Below are 20,433 nucleotides of genomic sequence, written 5' to 3' on the forward strand. Positions count from 1 at the left end.
CAACTGTATTGTCACTGCACAGAGTAGCCTACAAGTTGGCCTACTAAGACAACGAATTGCAGTTTGACATAATTTAACCAAGTGCAGAAAGCAGTGCAAAGTACTCGCAACGTCGGCTGCGTTCAAGTTCCATCTGTATGTCGTTCATTCTGATTGGAAATCTTAAATGTTAACGTTCCGTTTTTTTTAAAAGATGAATAGCCTAAGTTATATTTGAATGGTCATAATAGTACAGCGATTAGTAATTTGAGTTGTAAGAATACAATTTCAATAACATGGCAAAATAAACAGAATATGTCAACTAGGGTTATAACTAGGCTGTAGGCTAGTTAATCAAAAATGTAAAATGAGACAGAAAACTACTAGTTAGTAAGCTATTCAATGTCAAAAAACGCTATGGTATTCTCACTCCCTGTCAGTAATCGAATCAAGGCAACATTTGACACTTTGACAGTCTCTGTTTGCAGTTCTCTTTATTCCACTTACACTTGAAGGCAACATTTACCCGTGACGAGCCCCGCCTCTCTCCCTCAAGACCAGGTAAAGAAGAAATTTCCTCAGTCTTTAGGCTACCTGCCAGGGCGTCCAACACTCAACTTTAACTTTAGGTATCAACAAACAGACCCCACAGAGTGAGAGAGTGCCTGAGCTTCAGGACAGCCATGGCCGAATCCCAGCTCATGTGCATGGAGGACGGCCACATCGGAGCCAAGGTTCCGGAGTCCAAACCGGAGTTTTATTACAGCGAGGAGCAGCGCGCGGCCATCGAGGAGCTGCTCAAGAACGGCGACGGCGCCTTCAAAACGCGACTTAAAGATGACAACATGAAAGACTTTTTATCGGCCAGAGAAGTCAAACTGTTGTTGAACACTTTCAAGCAGTACGACTTAAATAATGAAGACAGCAGCAGCAGCAGCAAAGCCCCGACGGACAGGTCAGAGCAGGGAGCCGCCGGTAGCAACGCAGATTCAGGGGTCCATTCCACCTACTGGCCCCAGATGTCGGACACCGAGGTGCCGCCGCTGGATAACGGCTGGCCCAGCGGGGGCTTGTTCAAAGGGATAACCCGAGTGGCCGTACACACACACCCGCCCAAAGAAAACGGACCTCACATCAAGGAGGTGGTGCGGCGACTCATCCAGGGGGCCAATAAGGTGAGGGGGACAGGGGACAGATGGGGGCACATGAGCAGGGCTAAGTAGGCCTAATAAGTATCATTCATGCCATTTGTATTATTAGTTGAGCTATTAAAGTGCTACAGTCCAACTTTTTTAATCTTCTACCAAGTTGTGTTATGGGCAAAATACCAAACTAAATATATCCACTTCAATACAAAGCAAATCTCAATACCCAGTTAACACAATTAAGACAAACGTGTGAGGTTAACTGTAACAGAGCAAGAATACAGTGTTATAAAGTGAGAGTTTTGTTTTCTGTGTCAGCTAATAACTTGAACACCCGGCCTTTACAGGGTGTTATTATGCTTTTTCTGCCTGCCTAAATCCTGGAATTCCCTCTGGCCAATTCATAACACACATGCCTAACCACATGTAGGCCTACTGTATACAAATGATATGTAGACTAGTTATTGTCTGGGAACATTAAGATGCTGCTAAGGCAATCTAATCTAATGTGTTGAGCTAAACCTCAGTGGGTGGTGCAAAATAAGCTACAGTGGGTTTTGTTAATGCTCAAGTAAGCGAACGCAAACTTGAACGGCAAACGAATAAAGACATTTGGCCAAAGTCTAGGCTACATCAACATATAGGCCTAGGTCTACGTGGCAAAAACGTTTGATAATGGTATTTATGATGAGGTCAGTTTGCCTGTAAACCAAAATAGTTGTGTAGTATGGTTCATTTGAGCATGGAAGGTCAGTGCTGCAACAGTGCTATACTCTATGGCCAAAAGTATGTAGACATACATAAGAGTATTACATGGTTGACACGTCACTCCAGAACCATGGGCATTACAAGGCTACAACTAAAACATATAATCATCAATTAATCTTCTGTCTGACCAAATGTACAAATCCCAATTATTATGTTTACTTCTATAAGCAAGACACTCAGCAAATTTTCACTTTTGAGAAGCTGGAACCAGGGAATTTATTGTCATATTCTTTAAAAAAAGAAGAAGAAGAGAATATTCTCTCATGCAACTGGATAAAGGTGGGGTGAATGACTGTTTGAGTGATTAATAACTCCTTACACAGTAACTGAGATGCCTGAATTGGTCTGTGTGTTAGAGTTGCCCATCATAATGTTTACTCATAGACTCCGCTGAGTCATTTGTTCCGCCTGCTCACAGTAACAGTGACTGGCTCTGGTCCACTTAGCCTGCCTTACTATGCCTTTTTAAAACTGGGTCAAGGAGCACGTCAGACATATGTGTCAAATACTTACTTAGGGTTTTTCCTGCATAGAGGAATTTTTCGCGCCCCCCACAGAGGTTTTAGCCAGCCCCAAAGGAAAATCCCCAGCACCAAAATGATGAAGCAATTCAAATCCTCTCTAATTGTGAAGACGCTGGACCAACCTCCAGCCCAAACTAACGCAATAAACTGAAATAACAAAACTCCAGCACCTAAGTGTGCACAAACTTGCTTGTGGAGAAAAAGGGGAGGAGTAAACTCCTCACAAGTGTGCTGCTCTGTATGCTCTCCATGTAGCCTGGTCCTACCAGACTCTGGTACATTTCATTTGTACAGAGAGTCTGGCCTCTCTCCATTGACAAGTGTTAACTTCCTTGAAGGCGGGTACTCTGTTGAAGTTTAAAACTATTGGATCTGCCCAGAGTCACTCTGGATCTGCCATAACCAATCGCTAACGTTTGGTCGTGACGTCGGCTTAGCATCGGTACCGTTCGCCTTAGCCAACTCCTTCACCACTAACGGAGCGAGCTGGAAAATCTAACTTTTCCTGAACCCTGTGGGGGGGGGTAGGGCCACAACATCATGGCCACCAACACAACTCAGCAAAAATTGTTCTTGCTCAGGCTTTAACTTCGGGATATTCGGCAGCGTTGCCACAACGGACCGAATGGCCTCGTTCGCATCTTTCTCCGCCGCCATTACGGAACTACAACTCATACTAGCGCACAACCTCAACGTCATCGTTCTCAGCCACTCCCTCTCCCACCCGTGAATATACCGCAAACCCAGACGTAGTACTGAAGGAAAATGAAAATTGAGCGGAAGTATGTAGGAGGGCGGAGCCAGGCTACTCTCCATGTGCCTCTGTCCCGGCACTCTCTGCCTTCTTATCACCTCCCCCACTCTACCTGAGTACTGATTACACTCAGGTGTGTCACAGGCAGAGGGAGAGAGAGAGAGAGATACACACAGCAGAGGCACATGTAACAAGAGCAATTTACCAAACAAGCAAAACATAAACTTGAATATGAGAACTCATCTCGGTTTTATCTCCAGAGTTAGGCTGTACCAGACTCTCCTGGTGATCTGTTTAGGGCGTTTTCACACATACCTCATTTGGTCCGGACTTTTCATTTTGATCCGAACCAAAATTACAGGTGTGAAACCTCCCCCGGACCACGGTCCGGATCAAAAGACCAAATTTTGGACCGATAAAAAGAGGTGGTCTCGGTCCGGACCAAACTGAACCACGGTCAGGTTCGTTTATAGTGTGAAAGCATTTTTTGGATGGTTCGGACTTTCGGACCAAAAACAAGAAGCTCTGGCAGGCTTTCCTTGTGTTACAAGACCGGGGAAGCTCCTTTAAAGAATAGCTCGGTGCTTATGTGTACGTGAGAGACGGTAACGGTGTCAGCGCTCAGAGCAGTCGGCTGTCAGAGCGGAGAATACATCAGCAGTTTATTTGTTAAGTGGTAGTAAATGTACAGTGTAGGTTTCCGTTTGTCTCTGAATAAACGCTCCAGGAAGAAAGTTCCCGTGTCTTTGCTTCTCAACATCACAACAAAACCAAAAGAGCCGCGGCAGTAGGGGAGAGCAGCAGTCAGCTGAAAAAACTCCGACAGAGAGAGAGGATACGAGAGGACGGGGAAGCCCGTCTACAAACCAATCAATTATAAGTATCTGGAGACGCAGCTCACGTATGTGATGACGGCAGGATGTAGTTTTGTCACTTATAGATCTTTAGTGCGCTTGCATAACTGCAGTGTGAAACCAAAACTTACCAGATCAAATATATACAATGTCATAGGGCTGGGCGATATGGCAAAAAATATGATCACGATAATTGTTTCCATATTGATCAATATCGATATTTATCACGATATATAATTTGATAATGCAGCAAGTTTGAAGAGTATCCTGATAACGACTGAAGCCTGAAGAAACCAGAGGGTTCATTAGTTAAACTTTAGAATATAGTTTATTAACATAAAAAAATAGAATAACATAATGTAACATTGAACTGTGCAAACATGGCTTGGTTTAGAATATATTGTGTGATAAAGGAATGTATTGAGTAACGCCTAAATGTAAACATTTAACTTTGCAAACATGCTTCATCTGCCTTAACAAAACAGTACAAGTTAGTATGTAAATGCAAATAATGTAAATAAAACTAAAAGCTGTGACTACTATCACATTCACTTTTTCATATGGGGCAATGGTCGCAAAAGACGACACGATTGTTGTTTTTCAGCCCCGCTGGTGCTGCTAACAGCAGAAGAACCACTAGGACGTTGGACAAAACTTGTGGGCAGACTAACGTTATCACGGGCCCGCATTTTCAAACTCTCGCTGTGTTCGCTGGGATGGTACCTTTTCAACTGACAGAAAAGATTGGCTGTGTTTCCCGTCTTGGTCGACACCGACCGATGTCATATTTTGCAGACCGCAGATCTTTTGAGATGTCCAAACCACTTCCATATAATTGACCTCCTGTTACCTTTTTTTTGTCAACAATTTCCTCAGCTTTGGATGATGACGCAAGTTCACTTTCACCGTCGCTTTCGTGCCCGTGCCTCTCGGTTCCACTCATTTCTTCACCGCCGGTAGCTCAAACAATGCTCCGCGTAGGAAATGGGCGTGTACTTTGACGGGTAAGCCAAAAACTTCTTCTTCTGTTGACGTTTTTTTGGCGGTTGGCAAACAACTTTTGGTGTGCATTACCGCCACCTTCTGAAAAGGAATGGCGTTTATTTCTGCTGTGTGATAGGCCGTTAGATCTATCCAAATCGAGTAAAATACGTCCATGTTAATCATCGTTATCGACCTGAATTTTATTGCGATCCCATATCGAGATCGTTGTATCGCCCAGCCCTACAAGTAGAGACGGCCCGATACCATTTTTTGCTTCCCGATACCGATTCTGAACTTGCGTATCGGCCGATACCGAGTACCGATCCGATACCAGTGTGTCATATATTTTATTCTGTTTTAACAACTGTATACTACTATCCCTGTATGGATGTGATGTGATTTCTATTTTTGTTGTCGGTCTGGCTCAGGTTAAACTCTTTGTGAAACATGAACAAACACAAACAATCAACGCCACAGAACTTTCTTTTATTCTCCAGTTTGACAGTCAGTTATGACGGAAAAATAACAAAAATAAACGACTTAACGTAGATTTTCTTCAGGGCTTTATTACGTGGTATCGGATCAGAGCATAAACTCCAGCACTTCCCGATACCGATACCAGCTTTTAGGCATTATCGGAGCACCTCTACCTACAATGTAACAAAAACATGAACCTTGGTCCGGACTTTCATGTGTGAAAACACCCTTAAATATTAATATTGATTTTTGTTTTTTAACCAGTTTTGTTAATTAGGATTTTGTTTACTCAAGCATAATATACATTTTTGTTGTTTATGAAATTGTCAGAAATAACTGGTAAATGCATAGACTTCTGTCAAATAAGTTAACGCATACTTTTTTGCCTTTACTGTATGCAAACTGATTATGCTTACTACCGTGCTAAGGGCAAAGGTCCATTCTGTGCCAGAAAAAGCCCTGCAGACTCGAGGTTTCTTAATTGGCTTCGTGATGGAACTTATCTATGGATTTCCATTTAATTTTCTTTAGAAATCCCCTTTCTGTTTTTCTTTCTTCTTTTGTTCATACTTACTTCTTCTTTTTTTGTCTTTTTTTGTATACTTCTTTTGCTGGCTCGCATTCTTACCCTTTCCTCCTCTTCCTCTCTTCTTCCTGGTTTCAAACTATACCAGAAGCATTAAAGATTGCGGGCGATTAAAAGACTGCTCTTTAAATCATTGACAGCGCATATATCAGTCTGTATACATTTACCAGCAGGTGTTGATTACTAGTTTACTTCCTCTTGTAATAAACCAGAACTTACAACTGGTAACTCAGCTTTCTACTTCACTTCAAAGTTTTTCTATCTTTTGGGGTTCCCCTTGGTGCATTTGAATGTACTGGAATGTAACACACCTGACAAGTTGTCACTTAATAGGAAAGGCAAGGAGCTATTCTTAGAAGAATAACAAACACACACACACACACACACACACTTAAGGTAACACATGTTGAGCAACCAGTTCTCCAGGCACCAATATAATTATCTTTGTACCTTTTGCAGTTTTTGTTTTTCTCTTTCTCTTTCTCATTTGACTCGATGATGATCCAGTCAGTAGTAGGATTGGGCATCGAGAACCGATTTTTACTTGGATTCGTTTCAAAAATTTCAATTCTAGTAGAATCGTTTCTTTATTGGAATTGTTTGGAATCGTTTAGAGGATTTGGCTTCAAATCCAATAATCGCTTCCCAATTTAATATGCACAAATGTTGGTTTCTGTAGCGGGCAGGCGCTTGTTGTGTTGCAGCCTTGGAGCACAGTAAGCAGCGCTCTAGTGTGGCTTTATTTTACATTGAAAAAGCCCTGTAAAACTGTGAACCAGCATTAAAGGTCCCATGGCATGAACATTTCACTTTATGAGGTTTTTTAACATTAATATGAGTTCCCCCAGCCTGCCTATGGTCCCCCAGTGGCTAGAAATGGCGATAGGTGTAAACCGAGCCCTGGGTATCCTGCTCTGCCTTGGAGAAAATGAAAGCTCAGATGGGCCGATCTGGAATCTTCCCGTTATGATGTCATAAGGGGAAAGGTTACCTCCCCTTTCTCTGCTTTGCCCGTCCAGAGAATTTGGCCCACCCATGAGAAAGAGAGAGACATCATGGCTTGAAAACAAGCGAAACATGGCAGTTGGTGAAGGCCACACCACCACCCTCCACCTTGCCCCCCCTCTCTCCTCCTCAATAGCATTTAAAGCTACAGACACAGAAATGGCACATACTAAGACACATCAACTCGATAATCAGCCGCCGGACAGTCTGGCGAGGTCAGTGACTCGAGTCTGTTCGGTGTGTTCCGTGCCGTCGTCCGTCCGAGGAGCTGTCGGCCTTCATTTTGGCCAACCTGACTTGTTGTGTCAGAGGGCATGTAGTCGGACTCCATGACCAATCTGATTGGTGGAGTACTAACCCGGAAATGATGAGCGGGATGAGCGTGACTAAGCCTCTCAAAATCTGACGAAAATCTTTTAAACTGACCTTTGTTGATCTGAAATGAAGACAGATTCAGCAACTGCACGGCCTATTTCTCACTTAAAATGTTTTCAGAAACACGTTTCGGTGAACTATTTTAGTAAAATATGAGATCGTATTCTGAACAAGCCGCCAGTCTGGCTTTGAATTTCCAGAGAAACCAGACCCACGTGACGCGTTCGCCTGCTGTTATGGAGACGTAGTACACGCTCAAATCGGCGTCGCTTCGGTGTGTTCTGAGGCACTTTTTGGACCTCAGGGAGCTGACTGATCAGCCCGACTGTCTTTTCTGCCGATGGTTGGTCGTCGGGTTGGTGTGTCAGGGGCTTAAGGAAAGCTCATTGTGGGACTGGCTCTAGTGGCTGTAATTCTGCACCAAGGCTGAATTTCAGGAAAGAGACTTCAGATACAGTATTAGGGGACCACTAAGGTCTATATAAAAGATACTTCAGATACAGTATTAGGGGACCACTAAGGTCTATATAAAAGAGACTTCAGATACAGTATTAGGGGACCACTAAGGTCTATATAAAAGAGACTTCAGATACAGTATTAGGGGACCACTAAGGTCTATATAAAAGAGACTTCAGATACAGTATTAGGGGACCACTAAGGCCTATATAAAAGAGACTTCAGATACAGTATTAGGGGACCACTAAGGCCTATATAAAAGAGACTTCAGATACAGTATTAGGGGACCACTAAGGTCTATATAAAAGAGACTTCAGCTACAGTATTAGGGGACCACTAAGGCCTATATAAAAGCATCCAAAAAGCAGCATGTCATAGGAACTTTAAATCAAAATAAAACTTTCCTCTTATTTGTGAAATAGGCATGGGACCCGTTTCAACTCCACCCCTCAAAGAATCGGAATCGAGAATCGATAAGAACCGAATCGAAAGGAAGAATCGGAATTGGAATCAGAATTGTTAAAATCCAAACAATGCCCAACCCTAGTCAGTAGGCTTCTCAGCACTCAGCCTACTGTCCGCACGTGTCTCAGCTTGTATCTCTGTTGTTACCATCACAAGTCCACTCAGCATTTTCCTCAGTGAGACACTGGGTGGGAACAACAGGCCTTTTCTGCCCGACAGAGATACATTTGTTGCAAATTTAGAGAGACATTTTTTCCATGACTTTGCTTTTTCAGGGGAACAGTGGAACAGTTGAATAACACAAATTTCCTAAACCTTCCTCCTCTGCTTGGACTGAACTTGTCCTTACTAGTCTCAAAGGACTCCCTTTTGTTCTCAAACATGCAACTTCTGTCTGAGCACTGTGGCTTTGACGCTTCATTTTACCTATGAAGGGTATAAGACTGAGAATGCCACTTTTGGTCATCTGTCTGTCCGTTAAATTGTCTTCAAAATTACACAGTAACCTTCTGTGAAGTGCCACAATGAGGCTTAAATATCAACTCTGTGTGCTGTTTATAGGAGAAAATGTAATGGGCAGCTTCCAACCAACCCTTTGATATTGTTGGGTGTAATGACCGATGCAGCCTCTAGGGGGCCGTTAATGGGGCTCTATGAACTTCTTTCGGTTGACTTTCATCCTGACATTCAGCAATCTAACCTGCAACCGTTTTATCGCTACTTTGTTAATCTAAACAAAACAGTGGTTTTAACCCTTGCATTTCATTATATTGGTTTTCGATCACTTTCAGCATTTAGTTTGTCATTTTTACAATTCTAGTGAAATGCAGGAAAAGTTATTTTACATTAGTTTGGTTTTGCCTAAATACACAACTCCTGGCCCTTCATTAATTTGGGATTTCTTTATTTGGTAAAAGCGAAATTCAAACCTCTTCTAATCCCAATGTTCTGTGAGAGGAGAAAGCAAAAGCTGCATGGAAGCCAGCCTTTCTGATGACAGATTTAAGTCCTAACCTCAACTGATCTCCTTTTTGTTGTTGTTGTAAAGCTCTATCTCTATGATCTGTCAGCCTGAATGGACCACAGCACAGGGATAATACAGGGGTTTTCTCCATTGTTGCAAGGCAAGTAGCCAAGACTCTTTCATTTTGGCCTCACTGGGCCCTTAGGGTGACTTTATCCCTGGGTTGTAAAGTGCTTCAGTTAGACAGCTTAGCTTCACCTGCTGGTTTCTTTGTTAGCTGTCTAATAAGACATTCTGCCTGTAAACATTTTATTGATATTTGTTTTTTCTTGGCCTTAGAAAAGTAACATAAATGAGAAACAGTAGTGAGTCTGAGCTAAGATTTCTCCTTTTTAATGGTTACGATGTGTTTTTCTTCCACACAGTATGATTTGAAAAAAACTGACCAAAAGGCAAAGGAAATTTCATAAACTGACATATTTTTAAATGTAAATCCAACCTTTGCAGCAGATTTAGTTTTTCATAGCCTTCCCCAGATCCTGTACTACATTTAACAATTATTTATTAAACACAAAATATTAAATTTAAATAATAATTAGGGCTGCCAGCAATAATGCCTTAATCACGATGTGATTAAGGGCCGAGCATAATGCGTTCATTTTTTTTAATCGTATTAATCGCATGCCGCCATTTATTAATTTATTTTCACTTCACTCGGCTTTGCGTCGTGCCTAACAGACTACTATTTTGCCGTACTTCCTCGTAACACATCCTGCAGCTGCAGGAATAGCAGCGCAGATTTCGGTGCCTCATTCTGGTGCCACTGATATGCCTGCACTTCTCTCTGATGCTCTGAAACAGACGTTACAGGAAACACAAACATTGCTGCACACGACGCTAGTTAACACTACACTCGACAGCAGCTAACGTTAGCTAGTAGCTGGATTAAACACGGTTAAAAATGCTGACAGCTAACGCTAAACGGTGTAAAGTTTGTCTGTTTTTCACTGTAGAGGATTCAACACCGGGATGTAACAATCTGCAGCTGCTGCTGTCGGAAAAACACAGACGGTGCGTTCAATGAAACTGGTAATTTACAGCCTCGTGGTGCATTCAAAGTTGTTGTTAAATGCCCTTTTCCCATCTCGTGGTTGTCTTTGTCATTCAACAGCTATTTACTAGTGAAATAAGTTATTGTAGTGATTACATTATTAATAAACATTTAATTTTGACGATATGGCCTTAGCAATAAACAAGCCGTTCTTTAATGTCGCCAACTGTTTAGTACCCTTCTATTTTTTTACTTTCTTAAAAAGTATCGGTTCAGGCACCGTTAAGACACCGGTACCGTTTTAAAAGTACCGCTTTAGCACCGGTATCCAAACCAAACAATACCCAACCCTAATATTGACTCTAGATTCAAATGTGTGACTAGATTAAATATATAATAAACAAATAAAAATCTTAAAATCAAGTTCATAAAGTCATTTTCTTTGCATTCATTTGATTCCCAATCAAGATACACTGGTAAGAATGGCTTTCCATTGTTAATATGTACTTAAAAACAGTTCTGAAATGCAAAATAATAGAATTTTAATCATGTGATAAAACATGCGATTAACTATAGACATTCAACTATTAATCGCGATTAAGAAAATGTAATCGTTTGACAGCCCTAATAATAATATATCATTAATAAATTATATCTATCTACAGTCAGGTCCATAAATATTGGGACATCGACACAATTCTAATCTTTTTGGCTCTATACACCACCACAATGGAGTTGAAATGAAACGAACAAGATGTGCTTTAACTGCAGACTTTCAGCTTTAATTTGAGGGTATTTACATCCAAATCAGGTGAACGGTGTAGGAATTACAACAGTTTGTATATGTGCCTCCCACTTTCCAAGGGACCAAAAGTAATGGGACAATTGGCTGCTCAGCTGTTCCATGGCCAGATGTGTGTTATTCCCTCATTATCCCATTTACAAGGAGCAGATAAAAGGTCCAGAGTTCATTTCAAGTGTGCTATTTGCATTTGGAATCTGTTGCTGTCAACTCTCAATATGAGAGCCAAAGAGCTGTCAGTGAAGCAAGCCATCATTAGGCTGAAAAATCTAAACAAACCCATCAGAGAGATAGCAAAAACATTAGGTGTGGCCAAATCAACTGTTTGGAACATTCTTAAAAAGAAAGAACGCACCGGTGAGCTCAGCAACACCAAAAGACCCGGAAGACCACGGAAAACAACTGTGGTGGATGACCGAAGAATACTTTCCCTGGTGAAGAAAACACCCTTCACAACAGTTGGCCAGATCAAGAACACACTCCAGGAGGTAGGTGTATGTGTGTCAAAGTCAACAATCAAGAGAAGACTTCACCAGAGTGAATACAGATGGTTCACTACAAGATGTAAACCATTGGTGAGCCTCAAAAACAGGAAGGCCAGATTAGAGTTTGCCAAACAACATCTAAAAAAGCCTTCACATTTCTGGAACAACATCCTATGGACAGATGAGACAAAGATCAACTTGTACCAGAGTGATGGGAAGAGAAGAGTATGGAGAAGGAAAGGAACTGCTCATGATCCAAAGCATACCACCTCATCAGTGAAGTATGGTGGTGGTAGTGTCATGGCGTGGGCATGTATGGCTGCCAATGGAACTGGTTCTCTTGTATTTATTGATGATGTGACTGCTGACAAAAGCAGCAGGATGAATTCTGAAGTGTTTCGGGCAATATTATCTGCTCATATTCAGCCAAATGCTTCAGAACTCATTGGACGGCGCTTCACAGTGCAGATGGACAATGACTCGAAGCATACTGCGAAAGCAACCAAAGAGTTTTTTAAGGGAAAGAAGTGGAATGTTATGCAATGGCCAAGTCAATCACCTGACCTGAATCTGATTGATCATGCATTTCACTTGCTGAAGACAAAACTGAAGGGAAAATGCCCCAAGAACAAGCAGGAACAGAAGACCGTTGCAGTAGAGGCCTGGCAGAGCATCACCAGGGATGAAACCCAGCGTCTGGTGATGTCTATGCGTTCCAGACTTCAGGCTGTAATTGAATGCAAAGGATTTGCAATTGCAGTATTAAAACGTGAAAGTTTGATTTATGATTGTTAATCTGTCCCATTACTTTTGGTCCCTTAAAAAGTGGGAGGCACATATACAAACTGTTGTAATTCCTACACCGTTCACCTGATTTGGATGTAAATACCCTCAAATTAAAGCTGAAAGTCTGCAGTTAAAACACATCTTGTTCGTTTCATTTCAACTCCATTGTGGTGGTGTATAGAGCCAAAAAGATTAGAATTGTGTCGATGTCCCAATATTTATGGACCTGACTGTATATCCATGTGGCCATCTGTCGCATGGCGAGTAAATGTTTGTACCAAAATAGTTCTGTTTTTCAGTCTTCGTTTTGGCGAAGGTACAGCTACTTTCTTCTGTTCCTCATGTTGGAGCTTCGCGGGGGGGGGGCGGGCCGACACACGCACACACACAAACACCGGTGCACACACCAGACGCCAGCCACCACGTCACTTCTGTTTACTGATAGCTAGCATTTAACTCAGGCTAATTTATTAGCTAGTAAGTGGCGATTTTGAAAAGAATGCACAATAACATTAAATAACTGCTCATTAACCGTTGACCGACAAGCAGGTAACGGAGTCTCAGTTCACCGTCCAGTAGGCTCTGACACACTTTCCGCACTCCGTGTCCGCGGACAGCTGTAGGCTTGTACCGGTTAATGTTCTGTTCATTGTCGGACACATGCAGCCACTTCCCTGAAACCGCTTGTGAGACTGACACAAGTCCACAGCGGCATGTATATCCGAGCCTGTCTCCACCGCCTCCACCTTAACACGGCGGATATCGCTCAAATGTTCTTTTTGACGACATAGTTAAGGCGTCAGGCGCGTGTTGTTTAGGCGGCCACCTTAGCTGTAAAGTGCCGCGGGAAACCCTGGCGTATTAAGTGCAGATTGATGGTTATGGTAAAAAAGATTTATTTAAATGATTTTAGCCTAGGCCTGCAACATAACAAAATGTGAAAAAAAAGTCTGAATACTTTCTGAATGGTTGGTTGCCTTTTAAAATCCTTTCAAACTGTATCCTTTTCTCTTGCAGGTGATAGCGATAGTGATGGACATGCTCACAGACGTCCAGATCCTGCAGGACCTGATGGATGCGGCCTGTCTTCGCTCTGTGGCCGTTTACATCTTGTTGGATAACCAAGCTGTGCCACACTTCCTGGATATCTGCTCCAGGCTGCAGATTGGCTCACAGCACCTTCGGGTAAGACGGCACATAGGAGATAAACGTAGCACAGACATCAAGTCGACCTATTTTAGGCTAGTAGCAATAGATAACAGATATATATATATATATAGTACACATACTGTACAATAGAGACAACAATATACATATAGGCACATATCAACATAATATACAAAAATACAAATAAGACATAATATCAAGACAAGTACACATGGAGTGGGATGTAAAGTGCAAAAAGTAATAGTGCAAAGTAGTGTGCAAGATGCATATTGGAATGATAAGTATGTAATGTGTAGAGAAGTGGGTGAATGGCCAAATGAAGTTACACTGTACATTGTACACCGCACGTATACATTTCAGCCTTGTTTAAAACTACAATTAAAATATAGCCTACACTCACTTGGTCAGCATTTGTATGGCTACAGTGATATAAGCCAGACAACATGACTTGTTTATAACGGGCAAGAAATTCAATTTTAAAGGTCCTCGTGGATGAAGTTTAGAATAGCAGGAGTCTGCGAGAATAACATGCACATTCCAGTGAAATTATAAATCCAGCAAACATAATTGTGTTAAACAATAACTGGCCATTTTGTGAGTCAAATGCAGCCAATGGAAGGTTGTGGTGTTCGGAACTTTGGGGATTTTTAGTTGAGACTATAAGACAATTATCATGTTTAAAAATACAAACTATCTAGTGTTTGCAACTTTGGTACGGTGTCAGCATGTTGGCATTAATGCATTACTGTTTTGTTCCTGTCCGTTGTCTGAATGTGACCCTCTGTGGCTGCAGAACATCCGAACCAGAACACTACAGGGAGTTGGCTTCAGTTTGTCCTTCGGTAGACTGCCTGGTTCACTCTGTAATAAGTACATGCTGGTAGACGGAGACAAAGTCATGTTTGGCTCATACAGGTGAGGTGTCAATGTGTGCACTGTCAGTGCATGATTTTACTTTATACGTTTAATACAGAATGTGTTTCCTTAGCTTGTGAAGAGAATGTGTTTGCATTGCATTATGTACACAGTGATTTAAAGGTACACGCTGACGTATTGGGACTTTATCTTATTTACCGTATCCCCCATTGGACATATTCAAATGTTTGACGCTAGATTAGGTGTCCAGGGATTACCAACGTCATTAGGTTTCATCCTCTGGGGACCATATATGTACAAAATGACGTGATAATCCATCCAAAAGTTGTGTAGGTATTTCAGTGGCATGGCTAAAAACACGTTTTAATTATCTTTTAAAGCTTTATGCTTGAAAGTCTTGTCATCACTTTGTCTTGGTGTTTGACGCTTGCTTGTTGAACTATGTATTTTTTTAATTTTTTTATTATATAATGTATGTTTGTTGTAAATCTAATGGACCAATGAGGACACACATAATGTAATGAAGTTGATAACCATTGTTAAACCTGCCTCTGTCCCAGTTTCTCCTGGTGTACGTCTCGTATGGACCGCAACATGATCACTGTGATGACGGGGCAGGTGGTTGACTTCTTTGACCGGGACTTCCGTGAGCTTTACGCCATCTCCGAGAAGCTGGACCTTTACAAGGAGTTCCACGTGAGCCCGCCCACGACTGCGACAATACGCTCTAAAGTGGGCCCAAAACGGCCGTCGATAACGGCGACCACATCCCGCTTCCAGGTTAGCTTAGGGGATTCCCGGAATGCACACATCCAGGTGCCTGCACACAAATACCACAACCCCAAATACTCCCTGGTGTTTGGGGACATCCCGCGTCCAACAGGGTCTCTACAGGAGCCTGGACCCAAGAGAGGGTCCACTCTGGCTGAGGTTCCCGAGGAAATGGACCCGGCAAGGCCACGAGTGGCCAGCAGTGAGAAGGTGGAGCGGCTGAGTTCGCTGCCCTCAGAAGCCCTGAGCGAAAGCTTCAAGAGGCCCAATGGAGTCCCGCAGGACAAGAAGCCCACACTGAAGCAGAGACTCACCAGGAAGAAACGATCCAGTAAGCTTTCGGATAACAACCTGGCGGGCAGCACATGCCCTTCACCCACAGAAACCAATAGGACGGATGAGGACAACTTTGACGTGAACGTGAAGACCCCATCCAAATGGAGGCGTAAGAAGCCATCTAAACTGGTCCTGAGGACAGACTCTAAGCAATCTGTCAACACTGGACAGGACAATGAAAGTAAGTCAGGAATAAAGTGGATATTTATAGATTGATTCCCAACCACACCCATAAAACAATTAGCAGGATATGTAAAGTGAAAATGTTTCCCTTTTAGGAAAACAATTCATCTTTGGCTCGGTCATAATCTATAGCCATTTGCAACTGGGTTAAAGTTGTCTTTTCCTAATTGTAAGGGTTACACGCCAAAGGGTTTGCAAATCAACTAAAGTTACTTTTGAGGAATGCTCAATTGTTAGTATTAGTGAAATATGTTATAATATAGTGGGAGACATTACCCTCTATGGATCCTGACTGATGAATTCTACATAATGTCTCTTTAATCTCACCAATCTGTTTTTCTAATTGTGTCACTGTTGTTTCTTTTCTCACAGGTCGTAACAGTGGACGTCAAGGAAAATGTAAAGTGTCCTGAGGTGAACCTGCCAGTCTCTGTCCATTGATAGGATTACGTTCTTAAAATGGTTTACAAAATTACTTCCACTGACGTCACCTTTTGATTGTGCAATATTGCAAGAACTGTATCCAGTGCCTTACAGAAAGACCAAATGAATGAACAGTTCTTAAGGCACTGGCAAATACACGTGCCAAATTTGAAATGCTGAGTCAATAATCAATATGCTTGGGGATATCTGTTTCCCTGGTGGGGTGCAGAGAGTAAGTAGAGTGCAGAGAGGTTTAATGAGGTATTGGTGATCGTTTGCAACTTGATTCCTCAGGACTTTTGTGGCTATGTGGATATACGGCTCTCTGGAGGACACTGAATGTAAAATTTTGCACGTTTTAGTACACTAAACGTGAAGTAAGTCCGTTTTTTTTCTTTCTACAAACAGAGGTGGTTTTCAGGTAGAAGATTATTTGAAGGGAGCATTTTTTGGAGGTTATATATCAGAGATGGAGAGTTTGAGACTCAGACTCAAGTCACACTTACAGTAAGTGGCACACACAGTAACTTCAGACTTGACTTGAGACTCGTCCCTTAAAAGACTTCAGACTCGACTTGGACTCGAGAGGTGGGTCTCGTGAACAATCTTTATTCGTAGGAAACGTCTGATGAGCTGAATGTTCATACCTATCGCCGTGTAATCTATAACCCACCTGCTTAATGTAACACGTAACGTCGAGGGCGTAACTTTGGTTTGAGAAGTGCGGGGGAACTCTGCTAGAATTTCTTTTATTTAAAACCCATTTCCTGCATTTCAACATACATTTATATTGACTATGGTGATACAAAATCCAGGAAATAATTAAGTTGATCATAATGATAAATTCTGCCAGAAAGAATAGTACAAAAGTATGTACAAGAAATAGATGTCTAATTGTATATTATAGGGGCTGATCGCCAAGATTTGAGAGAATCATTTTATAAAGTCAAAAATGTTAATGTTTTGTGCGTGAATCAAATTGAAATAATATGAGATTTAATTTCCACTGCAGGCACGCAAACTATTCAGGGGTGAAACAGGTGAGGAGCATACAGTGGACCTCCAACACAAGGAGGGTCGGGGGGGCAGGCTCCCCCCCCCCAAAATAAAATGTTGTACATTTTAAAGTTAAAAGCATCAATCTGGTGCACTTTTAGAGCAAAAATAAGAGGCTAGATCTATGAAGAATCTGTGCCTCTTGTAAACAATATTGTATTGTAACACATTGTTTGTATAAATATGAATGGTGAAGACATTGCAAAAAAAAGTCACACCAACAAAGCATTGTAAATGAGACAGGGTTTAGTTTACAAATGGTTAAAAACTAAATCCAAATGAGCATACATTTGATTCAACAAAGAAATATAGCAAAACTGCTTACCATGGTTTATGTTCTATCTATTACAGGTAGAGGACAGGGTATTGATCAACTTGACACATTTCCACCCTGGTGGACAAACTAGCAGCCAGTCTGCTTATCATACATTGCTGACAGAAAATGCTGCGGTTTAAAGTGGACTTGTTTTCATGGTACAGATAATGTTCTACATTATATGTTTAGCTAACAGTACGAAGTTACCTAGCAACAGTTCACGTTAACGTTAGCTCAGTCAATGTTAGGCTAACATCAACAGGTGTAGTCAGAAAATATGATCATCCTGAGCTAATTTACTAAATCAACCAAATCACATCTCCTTTCTTTCTTTGGTTACACTTTACTTGAAGGTATCTACGTAAGAGTGACGTGACACTGTCATTAAGTGTCATAAACATTATAAACAAGTCCTAAACGTTTATGACATAACGCTTCTGTCATTCGGTTTTTGTCATGACAAGTTAGGGTTAGGGTTAGGGTTTATGTGTCATAACAGTGTCATGTGTTCATAACAGTGTCATGTCACTCTTATGTAGATACCGTCAAGTGAAGTGTTAGCCTTTCTTTTCATCTGCAAGATTTAAGTCATCTGCTGCTGTTGCTGGCGTTTAATTAAAATTTTTACCAAGTGCCGGAACAGCGGTACCTGCTCATCAGAAGTTTCTATCGATCACTGAACTATTTTTAGAGTGTGCACGTGACAGTCCTGGACGCGGGCGTGCGCGCGCGTCCACACAGGCAGGCTCTCTCCTGTTCATCCGTTGCATTGACAGCCCGCGGTTAAAAAAAATAATAACAAACACATTTGAAAATGGGGGGTGGGACACAAACGGGATTCTGAAAAAGTGTGGGGGGGGGGACATGTCCCCCCTGTCCCCAGTGGAAATTACGCCCTAGCGTAACGTATCTGCTGCGCGCGGTCACACTTGAGAGAGGACAACAAACATGTCGACTCCACATGTCGGCTTTAAAAACATGCAACATGCAACAAGGCCCAAACAAAAGAAGCGCTGAATAAAAAATATGTGGTATCAAGATTCTGGTTCAACCAGCTCAGCGTTGGCCAGCTAACGTTACCTTGCTTCTTGCTTTAGCTACGACCTAAGGGAGGTTAATTCTGACTGTTGTTGGCTAGATATTATTATATATAGCTATATATTATGTTATTATATATAGCAGTATTCAAAGCCTAAGCATCCTGGGTAGAATGCAGCAGGTGATACACTGATGACACTCATAACCACGAGAGACTTGAGACTTGACTTGGACTCTAGCTCAGAGACTTGAGACTTGACTTGGACTCTAGCTCAGAGACTTGAGACTTGACTTGGACTCTAGCTCAGAGACTTGAGACTTGACTTGGACTCTAGCTCAGAGACTTGAGAGCATTCTCTGTTACAAATTCATATACCCCTTCAAGCATCCAAATGGTAAATCACAGCTGCCCTTTCAAAATAAAAAGTCAATAGTAACGAGTAACGAGTAACAATAGTCAACGATGGGTAAAACCCTCTCTGAGAAACCTAAAGCAGGACATTGTCAGGCTGTGATTGATTACTCCGTCTGACTCTCCCACCAAATACAAACTAAACCAAATGAAAGTTTTACTTTTTTCTACCTGCGTCACCCCTGTGATGGTGAGGTATTGCGGGCCTTTATATGTAAACACTACTGGACTACATTTCTTTGTTAATTTGCTATGTTGTAATTTATCTGTGAAATAATATTGCATCGTGTTTATTTCAATGTCCATTTTCCATACTTTTAAGTTGTGGGATCTCTTCTACAGTGTGCTCAATAAATGGTTTCAGATAATGAACAGCTTTAAATAAGACTTGATGATTTTTTTTTTATGTTACGATTGTTCATAAATTCTAGTCTGAAAACTACTGAATGATTTTCAAATGTTATATTTCTGTGACAGAAATGTATTTTCATTTCAAACATGAGGCATTACTTTGATGATGGTGCCACTCAGTGGTGAGACACAATAGTACAACATTTAAGATGGAGAGCTGATGATTGCACTGCACAAACCTACCGCTAGCCTTCAAAATAAAAGCCCGTTTTGTATAGGCCTCACACCACTCCCCTCGTTTTCTTCGCCTTCAAAATAAAAGCCGCAGCTGGACCCTTCTCGTTCGCTAACAGCTCAGATCTCAGAGAGGAACCGCAGGCCTGATGGGAACTCAGGGGCTGAGTTGAGCATGTGGGGGGGGTTGCGAGTTCGATGTGGTGCAACACTGAAACAGGAAGTAAGAACTGCAGCAGAGAGAGGTGTTAACTAATCTAAACTGGTTTTACTGACACACAGCAGGCAGTAGAGATGTGTTATTTCCTGTGATACTTGCATCTTAATGCTAATTTTAACATTCTGCTGAATAGAATTAAGTGTCAGAACTTGACAGACAAATTGTTGTAAAAGTTCTCACCTAGGGGACACAAGTTTGATAAAAACAAACATACATGATAGTATATGGCAGTTAACCCTCAGTGGCATTATGGATCACATCTGCAATTCCTGGTGGTGTTATGTGTCTGTAAGAAGCACGTTAGCATGGATTTGGTCATTTTCAGGTGAAAAGATATCAGACTCAACACCGGGTGTAGATAAAGTAGTTGTTATGTCTGTTGTTTTCATTTGATTTTTTTTTTTAAATGATAATTTAATGCTGTTGACACAATATTGCTATTTAGCCTGGAACTAACCATCACATCTTTTCAATACAACGTCAAGAACAAGGTCTCACATGTGTTTACTGTATATGGTATGAGACACACACACACACACACACACACACACAGATCATAAACGTATAAAAAGTAAGGTGTGGTCTGATGG

General features: G+C 41.6%; 1 protein-coding gene across 1 annotated transcript; it reads left to right on the forward strand.

Moving 5' to 3' along the window:
* Positions 1–186: 186 nt before the first annotated feature.
* Positions 187–18,067, forward strand: fam83fb (family with sequence similarity 83 member Fb). The gene is made up of 5 exons (XM_078274584.1): positions 187–1,154; positions 13,478–13,645; positions 14,421–14,542; positions 15,064–15,791; positions 16,166–18,067. The coding sequence occupies exons 1-5, from the start codon at positions 663–665 to the stop codon at positions 16,204–16,206; spliced, it is 1,551 nt and encodes a 516-aa protein (XP_078130710.1). The 5' UTR covers positions 187–662; the 3' UTR covers positions 16,207–18,067.
* Positions 18,068–20,433: the final 2,366 nt, after the last annotated feature.

This window comes from Sander vitreus, chromosome 2 (genome assembly GCF_031162955.1).
Source record: "Sander vitreus isolate 19-12246 chromosome 2, sanVit1, whole genome shotgun sequence".
NCBI lineage: Eukaryota > Metazoa > Chordata > Actinopteri > Perciformes > Percidae > Sander > Sander vitreus.

Coding starts and splice junctions, on each gene's coding strand:
- fam83fb (XM_078274584.1), top strand. CDS start 663: ATGGCCGAATCCCAGCTCATGTGCATGGAGGACGGCCACATCGGAGCC. Junction 14,543..15,063: donor GTCATGTTTGGCTCATACAG/GTGAGGTGTCAA, acceptor CCTCTGTCCCAG/TTTCTCCTGGTGTACGTCTC. Junction 15,792..16,165: donor CACTGGACAGGACAATGAAA/GTAAGTCAGGAA, acceptor CTTTTCTCACAG/GTCGTAACAGTGGACGTCAA.